Source organism: Diadema antillarum, unplaced genomic scaffold, assembly GCF_040938485.1.
Source record: "Diadema antillarum isolate AM-2024a unplaced genomic scaffold, OU_Dant_1.0 scf00000115, whole genome shotgun sequence".
Lineage (NCBI taxonomy): Eukaryota > Metazoa > Echinodermata > Echinoidea > Diadematoida > Diadematidae > Diadema > Diadema antillarum.
Window position 1 is genome coordinate 1,563,450 of NW_027271004.1, and position 11,779 is coordinate 1,575,228.

The following is an 11,779-nucleotide window of genomic DNA, read 5'->3' on the forward strand; positions in this document are numbered from 1 at the left end:
TTTGAACATTCTGGCAATTTTCAGTGTTTTTGGGAAAGACATTGACAATTTTTTAAGTATATGTTAATACAATGACACATATCTCATTTATCACATACTTTATCCCCCCCCCCCCGATTAATGCCAGTGGAATGACTGGTTTTGATAAATTTTTTTGACATCTTCTTCAGTAAAAATGTAGAAAAGCTTAGGCCTAAAGGAGTCGTTCGCTGGTGCTCTAACCCTATTGACCTAGAGACTAGCTCTTGGACTAGCCTATTCTGGTCTAGAGGTAGGCCTTACTGCCACCCCAGGTGAAAGAATTACATAGCCATGCAATTTTTTGAACCCGGCTGTGACAGTATTAAGGCCTACCTCGATAGACCAGGATAGGCTAGACCAAGTGAGCGGCCCCCTTAGGGCTTAAGCTGTCCCTACATTTTTACTGAAGATGTCCATAAAATTTATCAAATCCTATCATTCAAAACATTCAAACCAAGAACTTTTTTGTAATAACAAGGTGGTTCTCGAACCATGGCCGGCACAAGTCTCGCCTGATTTTGCAATCAATAAAACAAGTAACCTTTTGACCCCAAGATGACCATTGACAATATCCTTATCAACTCAAATCTGATATTAACCCAACTAGGATCAATCGTTCCAAGTTAGAACAAAATTGATGCAGAAATAAAAAAATGAGAGCAAGTTCAACAAAAACTTTAACATTTTTGTAACAGACTAACAGACCTATCATTTGACCTTTGACCCCCTAGATGACATTTGACCTCATTAACTCACACCTGGTATTACCAAGGCCGGCCAAGCCCAAGGATCACTTGTTCCAAGATAGAACAAAATTGATGTAGAAAGAAAGAATTAAATGAGAGCAAGTTCAACAAAAACTTTCACATTTTTGTAACAGACCAACACTACAGACTAATATTAAAGTAACAAACAGACCAACAGACTAACACTAGTAACAGACTAGCTGCACAGACTAGCTACAGACTACACTATACAGTAGCTACACACATACTATTGCAAAAGCGACAGCGTTGCACCCACTACAAGCGGAGCACATCGGGAGAGCACACCGATTATCCAAGAAGATAATGTAATTTCTGTAGACCTGGACTAGACTACAGAGTCTAGATCTAACGTAAAGTATAGACACCTACCACAAATAGAGAAATAGTTATCATCTAAAAACTACAGTAACACTAGACTCTATGGCTATAGATCTATATGCATTGTATCACATAACATACCAGTAGATAAGGTTTCAATTGTAGTTTTGTACATTTGCACATGATATGAACTCCTCTTGCCAAACAAAATTCGCTTATAAAGAAGTATTTTGCGTGGTCCCCAGGCTCAAGGCTTCAAGTTCAAGAAGGCTTGGTCCAAGCCCAAGGCTCGTTGTAGCATCAGTTAGACTCTAAATTTAATGGGATGATTTAGTTTCTAACGTTAGGACCTACTAGATTCTAAGTCTAGAAAACTACCTGTAGTCTGTAGACTAGGATAGTAGGAGAAGTACTTTTGGGTGCAACGCTGTCGCACGCACTCTAGCTGCAGCTCCACATGCTCCACATGCATTAGCAGTATTGTACAGTCGACTCATGACAAACACCTGAAAAACAGGTACCGTACACTTACTCAGTTCAAAGAATCCTACGATGTCTTCTGGATTTAGTGGCAGCAACTTTCTGATTCGGCGATCTCCACAGAACAAATCTTTACACTTATCGGCATGATTGTGCTGTTTAACTGCTGATTAATGAGGATATTATTGAGTCGAATTTTCATTACCAGGCGGCCCGAAGGCGAAGAAAACCTCATCGATAAAAAATGGCCTTGATAATGCATACTATACACATAACATATGCATGCACCGCGCACACTGTACACAGCTAGCTAGCTAGCTAGCCATAAATGCCGGCCAGCAGCGCGATCCGAGAGCGCAGAGCGAGGTCACATGACAACTTTCGTCCAATGATTTTGCTCGAATTCTCTGACTTATGCGCATGTGCAATTTCAACACCAATTAATGACACCAAAACTCTAACATCAACCTGTAATTGAATATTTCGACACCAGTTGGTGTGATTCTTTCTGAACGGGACCTAAAATCAACACCAAGAGTGTTAATATTTTTCGATTCTGTGCTGGTGTTAGATATTTAACACCCTAGTTTTTGCAGTGTAGATAAAATCACTCTTTGAAAGCAAACTATAGAGAATTTTCTCCTCTGTTTTCCATTTTTTTTTAATTCCTTCTTCATTCGAAGGTCCAGTTCATTAAAGCTAATATGCACTCATGGAGTTTTTACATAGCACACAAGATGACTGGTAAGGAGGAATACCAACGAATGCCGGGTCATTTCTCACTTTTGGCCCAATATTGATTCCAAACAGAAATACAATGACGCAGATATTTTTTTTTTCTCTTCATCAAAACGACACGACTCACATTCTACACGCATACGCAGACATTATGTATGCATTCTACAAAATGTATACAGACTATGTATATATGAAGAGTTTGTTTGCAAAAACCGATAAGTCCATATTTGCCAAATGGAGATATTTGCGATTAAAGGTCAAGAAAAATAAAGGGAATAATAAGACAATTTTTGCTTCTTTTGACCATAACTTCAAAAATATACCTTTATATGTAGTGACCAATATATCATCTAAAAGGTATTATTTTGTACATTATGACAGAGATCGTACTTCAAAATCTTCAAAAATGGACTTATCGCTTTTTGCAAACAAACCCTTCATATTATTATACACATCCACCTCCACACATACATATAAACAAGCACTCATGATTATACGCTTAAACAAATATCCACGTAGATCCAAGCCGTAGGCCCATAAGCGCTCCCTAACTCACCCTGCACTGCATGGTACTTCTGTGCCCATCCCCCTCCCTGCCATAAATCATTAGTATGAATTGATTTGCAATGAAATTGGCCATGTTATGATTCTTTTTATTTTTCTCAGAGGTCATCATCAAAATCAAGTTTCTTCTCCAGGTAGCGGTCTCGAGCATCTAGCTGTTCGTAATATCAATCGAACAATTGATTATTTTCTAATTCTTCAACTATTACATGTATCGAAATTAACATCCTGTATGAACAACACACGATTTTTTCCCCAGTATATGATTATCTGTGGATTTTTTCATGATGTCGTCATATCTTTGTGAAAAATGCAGAAATTGTATAAAATGAGATCAAGTCAAAACATCAACAACAATGCATAACTATTAGCTGTAATCCACTAAAAAAATATCATCAACATCTTCACGCTAGGTATCATTGCAAATTCGAGTTTATAATCAGTATTATTATTATTGTTATTATTATTATTATTATTTATTATTATTATTATTATTATCATTATTATTATAGGCCTATGTAGTAAGCGTCCAACACAAAAATCACCGAATCTTTGAATGAGTTAGCGTTTAGCATTTCTTTCGATGTGAGTGGTATCTTTGTTTTTCTGTCTTGTGTCTGAACTTTTCTTCGGGAATTTAATAATTATTGAGTGCGCTATATACCTAAATTGACAGGAATTCATTGTGTTTGACATGTTTGTTTTTGCCGATTTTGCAGTTATCTCGAGGAATTAACAGACGAAAAAAGAATAACCCTGAAAATCCATTGAAAATAAGAAAGGCCTTAAAGGAACTGCTGATATTGATTATATTAATGATGATGATTATTATTAAGCTGGAAGAGAGGATTTCTCCATCTGTTTTTTTTTTTCTTTCCTGTTTTGTTCTCTTCTTTCTGCCTTTTTGTTTCCCCTTTGTAAAAAAACAAACAAACGAACGAACAGGCGTGTTTTCTTTCTGTCTGCAACCCTATATATTAACAACCTCTTTGAAAGGAAAGAAGTTGATATCTTTTTTTCTCATTCAAACTGTCTCATCCTCATGTCTCCTGTTGTTTTGTCCCGTCTTATTCATACGTTTTATTGGAAATGAAATTCGATTTGAACTTGATTTTCAATGAGTTAAGAGAAAAGACAGAGTTGAAAAAAGGGGTTTGAAACCTTTAAATATAAGTCCAAATTTTAGCAGCCATGCGGCAGAGCGTCAAAAAAAAAATGTCATGCTTTGTCATATCTGCTACATTATGATCACCTTGCATTCAGCCACACAGTGAAATGGATACTTTGCGTGGCCTTCGGCACTTTAAGCATGCCAAGTGTTGAAAGGTTTTCAGGAAGCACACACACACACACACACACACACACACACAAACACACACACACACACACACACACAGACACACACACGCAAAATGTAACATATCGATACCTTGTATAAACATTTGTAGTTTATCATTCATTGTTCTTTTTTCCCTTACATCATAGAACAGAATCTCTTCCGTTTCTTTGACGTTTGATTTTTTTAATGACGTTTGATTTGCCCTTATCTTAGACCAGTCATCAGTGGTACACAGCGGGGTTCTATCCCGGTTGCCTCCTTGTCAACCCTCTGCTCTTGGCAGCCGAGCTGAGGTTGCTGGTTTCTACTGGGGAAAATATTGGCACTCTGGTATATGCAAGATTCGTCAGTTCTCCAACGAACAAGCCATGTCGTGTTTAAGAAACAAAACCGTTTATCTGCTCGGAGATTCGACCATTCGACAACTCTTTCAATTCTATTTAGCGGCATTCAAGCTTAAAAGCAACACCACGAAGAAGATGCCGTCTGCGTATATCGGACCGATGGCGCTACTACCAAACAAGCACCAACTTGATATACTATTTCGTTTCCATGGAAACCCAGTCGCCAAGGCCTCTAAATGGCAGCTAAAGAAATGCATTGATTACGTGGTTAACGTGTTGGATGCCATCCAGAGTGACGAGAAAGATCGCGTGATAGTCCTTTCGCTGTGGGCGCACTTTGCCAGCCACTCGCCAAAATTGTACGAGGACCGCTTGCGGGCCATCCTCGATGCTCTTCAACGCCTGTGGGAGCGAAATCCTCGGACATTAGTCTTGTTCAAGGGCGCCAACACTCGAGAACACAAACTGGTGTTTCACTACATGCACAACAGCGATTGGCTGTCACGGGATTTGAATCGCCGATTAAAGAAGATGATTTCCAATAACAGTCACGTGGGCTTCATGGATGCCTGGGACATGACCAATGCTCAATTTAATAAACACCTCGTACACCCAGCTGAACCCCATGTGCTGAATCTCAGCAACCAGATGCTATCGTATGTTTGCCCTGACTAAGTCCAGATCGGACCGGAGGAACAACACTGGAAAATGCTTATTGGGCGATGTTTTCTATTGTTTCAACTGATCCTTTGTGTGTGTGTGGGGGGGGGGGGGGGGGGGGGAGGGGGTGCGCGCGCCGGTACTGTCTTCAAATTGTGTTGCTTGGTTGTATCCTGTGTTGGGGTTCTTTAAAGAGGGATTGTAAGGACCAATGAAATGTCAAACTATTTGAATTTTTTCGAAAGACAGACTTATACCCTCTTGTATTTTCGTACATTATTAGTGCATTCGTCTTCCACTGTTATTATACGTAGTTATGATGAAACAACATGACAAACATGGCAATTCGAGAGCGCTTCAAAACAAAAACACACACAAAAAAAAACACACAAAAGAACAACTTTCCGATATAATTTATGATAACGACACACGCGTCATCACAAGGAGTCAGCAAAGCTTGCATGCATCGACCGAGCTAAATGTGTACAGCTATCCAACGATTAGATATAGGCCTACTGGCATGGTGGTACGTTTCCAAAACTACAATTTCCTAAACATACTGTAAAAATCATAACATATTACAATCATGAAAACTGCATTAATTTGCCAAAGTTAATCCACCCTGTAACATCTTTCATGTGCGATTTCGCAGATAGCTGTACACATTCGCTCGGTTGATACATGCAAACCGTGCTGACTCTTTGGTATGACGTCTGCATATCATAATTATGAATTGAATGTGTTTTTTCTTTTTTTTTGGCGAGAAAGCGTTCTTAAACTGCTCTGTGTTTTTTATTATATTCATCATAACTACGCATAAAGAGTGGAAGACGAATGTTTTGCACTCAAGTAGAAGAGTTGATTATCTTTTGAAAAATTGAAACAGTTTGAAAAGTTTATCTTTAATCTTGTCTGCAAAAGAGGTAAACATTATGTTACATGTAGCTACATCAATGCGACAGTATTATCTATTGGTATAAATACACTGTCACTAATAATTCCTTTTCCTTTAATATAGTTGTAGGATTTTTATAACACCGTAGTATGCTATGCCATGATGTAGTACAATATGTAATATAATATGATATGATATAATATAATATAATATAACATAATGTAATATAATATAATATGATTAAATATGATACGATATGATATAATATGATATGATGTAATATAATATGATACAATATGATATAATGTAATATAATATAATATAATATAATATGATATAATATGATATAATATAATATAATATAGGACTTCTGTCAGTAAAGTTTGAGTTTATTTCCACAAACATTCACATGAAGTCAGTAATTACACATAATGAAGGGACGTGTGCACGTATCAGTTTACAACACTGTAAACAGTTTATACATTGAATGTTTTTGGGAACACGAATTAAGTATTACAGCTTGATAAACAAGGTCCTGTTGTATAATATGTGAATAATAAGTGTAAAGGATATATCATTATCAAAAAGTAGAACTTGGATAACAAAGCAAGTGGGAACTGGGAGGGGGAACAGAAAAGTAAACGGCTGAGAGTGTGGTGTAAGTTACCATTTTGCAAGCAGTAGTATGAGTTTATAATAGCTGCAAGAATAACAATTATCAACACTGAAAATGACCTAGGAATATTGTAATAGAAAGCATACAAAACAAGATTTATTTTGTCGTCACCCCATCATGAATTGAGTGCACGTTTTCAAGCTAGAGGCAGACTAAATGCGAATAAATTGGATGCAGATATAGCATAGAGTAATAGAATGATTCAACATTTTCATTTTCAATTTTCAATTCCAATTTATTCCTGCATCTTTTTTAAAGAATAGAATGTACAAAGAACATAAATGATAGCCCAGATTCAGGTTTAAAAATTTCCTAACAGTTCAAACAAAGGCAGAATTTCAGAATAAAACACAGTTAAATTGTTGCATTTTCACCTTCATGACATGTTCCACGTTGCAGGGGCAATCACAACAAAAATACGAAATGATGGTTGACGAAATGACAGACCTTAGATGGCATAACTACTAGAAAACTATTCTCAGGGATTACAAGATAACTCGCATAAGAGAGGGGCGTGGACCGGAATAATAGCGGTATTTTGTGAAGGGAGTGCAGGTGCGTATACCAGGCATAAGGAACAAGTGTTCCTTACGGGTGGAATACCTATGCATGAACATGACAATTGTATTTTTTCTTTGATGGCATAAAACTAAAAGGGTAGCTGAAGATTCATTCATTAAGGTTGGTGAACAAAGATGTAAAGGAGGCAAGCCATAAATTATCAACGACTTCTTTTCAAGAGTTTTTTTTTTCTTTTAAGAGTGACAAAGCATAGAAATATCAAACTGCTTTATAAAATCATACATGAAGAAAATGTGGCCATATACTTTCGACACAAATTTTCGGGCGACTCGTTTATCAAGTGTTCTTGATTCAAATTCCATTCAATTCAATTCAATTGATTGATTTCAGGAAAACAATACAGCCAATATTTTGTACAATAGTCAAATGTCGAGGAAACCACGAAACAGCCAGTGGTTTAAAGCGTGTGATTCCCCATACAGAAGTACATTGAAAAACAGATTGGCGTGAAAATACAAAAATGTTGCATAACAACACGAGATACCTAATGAAAGAAAAAATACACATAAGAACAAACATAACATACACAATACACATATACAAAACAGAACGTCATGAATGTATAATGCTCCAGAAACCTTGATAAAACATAATTAATCATAAGATTCAAAGAGATATTGATTCAATTTCAACTTAAATACATTTAAACTCATGATGCACGTATCCAAGATTATATTCCAATTATGTATATACTTATCTTTACCTATTACTTATCGTCTTGAATTCAGATGAAGTGCAATCCTCATAAGTTACGTAATAATGATTCTTAGATTGTATTTGCCAAAACTAATGGCTGAATCCTTGAGACGCAGTTATGTTTATGCAACTTCCAAGATATTTAATTCTTTACAGCTTGAAATATGAAAATTCGCAATATAGATATTTTGGAATACAAAGAAACCACGCAATACAGACATTTTTTTTTAATATAATGAACAGTTTGACTGTTTTTGCTCTTTCTATATTATAATAATTCATTTTTCCTCAGTACTGGCGCATTGTCATACTATATTTTGTTTGATTTTTACCTAGTAAGTTAGTGTAAACTCAATGTATGTATTGGATTGTGTATTTACGTCTTTATCAGATTGTGTTTTAGCTTTCGATCTTTTTTTTTCTCAGTATAGCATCATTTTTTCCTTGCACCACTTTGCTATAACTGCAACATAATTGTTATAGAAATTCATTGTGATGTTTTTAATTCGATGAATGTGTTCATCTTTATTGAATGTATAACAAGCCATTATTATTCATGGAATTTGATTGTATGCTTTTGATAACTGGACCCCTGTAATCAGTTTTGCTGTAGGGGCTTCCAACCCACACGTGGAAAATAAAATTACATCTCTGGACTTTCGTAATCCCGCAAATACACAATCTTGGAGCTGTTCCTCAATCGAGCAACCTGTAGTAACTTAATTGTGACGACATCAATGGGTTATCAGATATGTTCTTGGATGAGATGAGAGAAGAACGTCACCAGCGTTTTTCCTCGAGGCGGACACGGCCAATGAGTCTGACACGAGTGCCCGAGTCAAACTTGAGGGCTTTATTTACCTCGTGTTGAGCTAGTAGTTTCTTGTTTTTGTTATTGTTGTTCTTGTTGTTCTTGTGTTTTGCTTAGTGTGACGCTCGTTGGCTAGATGACTCGTGGGTGTCGAGCTCGTGGGGTGACCCTGTTTGACCTAGAGTTACTTTAGAAAATGTTTTCTTCCAAAAGACGGTGTTCCTACATTACCGGAAAGATAAGCAGCAATTGTTTAAATACCTAAAGTTCTGCGAGTGTACTTCACGGAGGTCCTACATATAGTTTTGGATTAAGAATGATAGTCATGTATAAATCTGCATGTCTTTCTTTTTTTCTGATCTTGTTAGTGATCGTTCTCGTGCAATATCTTATTTACCAGGTATATATCTAATTTTGCCAGTTCTACAAGGGCATATATATGAGAACTCACATACCCCATCAATGACAGTCCTATTCAAATTCATGAATCAGTTGCAATGAATGACTGTCCTTTTTCCAACCCTGACTAACATGCTGTCTTTTTCGCCTCCTTCTTAGTTCCTTTTTGTTGTTGTTGTTGTTGTTGTTGAATTTACTGCCCTACACTGTTGTTGTTTTTATTTCTTTGTTTGCTTGTTTTGTATTATTTTTTTGTTTGTTTGGTTTGTTGGTTATTTGTAGCTGTCCGGCCATGGGAATAGGTGAACTATGAGCAAATTGAAGCCTTGTAAAAAAAAAAAAAGTACATGGTACGATTTTACTTTGATTTCTCCGTTACTTTGAATAGTCCGTTTCTCTTTCATTAACGCATATAGTTCAAGAACACAAAATTCGAATTCACACCTGGTTTCTACCCTGTACTAGCTCTTAGTGAGGAAAAGAAATCATTTCTAATATCTACTACAAATATACCACTACTTACATGACTAAAGCCGACAATTTTTTTTTTCATTTGCCCTAATTTTATAAATTAACGATGGTAAAGAGAATCTGTGTTTCTACTGGCATGACTGGTCAGTACTATCGTTTTCGTTTTCGTTATTACAGTTTCATCATAATCATTGTTGAAGTGTTTCTAACCATAATTATAAGTATATCATTTGATATTTTATTAACATTATATTCGAATAATCAAACGGTGAAAGAAAAAAACAACATAACAAATGGATTGCAAACTCACTTCTGTATCTAAATGCTGTTAGAGTATCGATTCGGTTGTTTCTGTTTCCTTTCATCGTGCAAGAAATAGGGTAAAAGTAAAATACATATTATTACGTTACATGTTCTTTTGTAACTACAGCCCCTGTCACACTTTGCCGGATAGGGCCACCGTACAAGAAACGGGCGATATTTTGCTCATCCGTTGTTCAAATCGTCAATCCGGTGAACAAAGTGTTTCCGTTTTAGAAGGGCGTACATGCATGGCCTAGGGGCCGAACAAAACGAACCAACAACGCACCTATGACGATTGCGTGCAGGATAGGGGAACGTGCGTGAACGCATGAGAAACGAATATGAACGGCATGTCCATAGGACAAAACGCACGAGGAACAAATGGGTGACACATGAGACGTACATCGAACTTCAGAGAACCATTCACGTGACGGCTATTGGGCTAGACTTAGACCCCGTTTACAGTGCGGGGCTGGGCCGAGCCCTACCTCAGTTGCGAGGCCGAGCCCCGCAATTTTGTCCGTTTACACTGCCGGGCTCGGCCGCGCTTTTGATTCAAACCTTTCAATATTTTGTCGTAGTGGCGCTCTGCTTGTAAACGAACGCAATTTGGTATTGTCTGGTTTTCAGACCCTTTGCCAAATGAATTCCGTGGCGACGAAGTCACCGTTCGGGCAAAGGCCTTTGCCGAAGGAAAAAATCCTTTGCAGGACAAAACCACCTTAAATCATACTAGTTTTCGACGTTGAGAGGGTTAATATCCTGAATAGCGAAATAGTACGGGCAGAGGGTTTGGAAGCCGGACTAAAATTGGCCGCGCATTTGGCCCCAGTTTGCGTTTACACTGAGAAAAGGCCGGGCTCCGGAGCGAGTTTACACTGAAGCGGGGCTGGGCCGAGCCGCGGCCGAGCCTCGCACTGTAAACGGGGTCATACTTGCATCATCTTGTAGCGTCAATCTCTCGGCCAGTTCTGTCTCTACCACCTCTACACATCACTTCATATCTCATCGGCCAAAGGAATCGAATGCCATTTTTTCCTCATTATGGAGGCTACTAGACCTATGACCCCGTTTACAGTGCGGGGCTGGGCCGAGCCGCGGCCGAGCTGCGGTCGAGCCCAGCCTCAATTGCGAGGCCGGGGCCCGCAATTTTGTCTGTTTACAATGCCGGGCTCGGCCGCGCTTTTGATTCAAACCTTTTGTCGTAGTGGCGCTCTGCTTGTAAACAAATACAATTTGGTATTGTCTGGTTTTTTAGACCCTTTGCCGAATGAATTCCGCGGCGACGAAGTCGCTGTTCGGGCAAAGGCCTTTGCCGAAGGAAAAAATCCTTTGCAGGACAAAACCAACTTAAACTATACTAGTTTTCGACGTTGAGGGGGTTAATATCCTGAACAGCGAAATAGTACAGAGAGAGGGTTTGGAAGCCAGACTAAAATTGGCCGCGCATTTGGCCAAGTTTACGTTTACACTGAGAAAATGCCGGGCTCGGTAGCGGCTCGGTCGCGGCCGAGACGACCTCCAGAGTGTGGCCAAATGCGAGGCCAATTTGCGCGTTTACGCTGAAATGAAGGTGGGCTCCGCCTCGGCCGAGCCGCGGCCGAGCCTCGCACTGCAAACGGGGTCTTTGACACCACTTTCCTTGTTTTGGTCCCAAATATCACTTACAGATTTACCTTAAACTTTCTCATCTTCTCAAAGTCACTTTCATTCAT

General features: G+C 38.3%; 1 protein-coding gene across 1 annotated transcript; it reads left to right on the forward strand.

Moving 5' to 3' along the window:
• The first annotated feature begins 2,323 nt into the window (after nucleotides 1-2,323).
• Nucleotides 2,324-5,246, forward strand: LOC139719828 (NXPE family member 3-like). Its single transcript, XM_071631214.1, has 2 exons — nucleotides 2,324-2,330; nucleotides 4,441-5,246. The coding sequence occupies exons 1-2, from the start codon at nucleotides 2,324-2,326 to the stop codon at nucleotides 5,244-5,246; spliced, it is 813 nt and encodes a 270-aa protein (XP_071487315.1).
• Nucleotides 5,247-11,779: the final 6,533 nt, after the last annotated feature.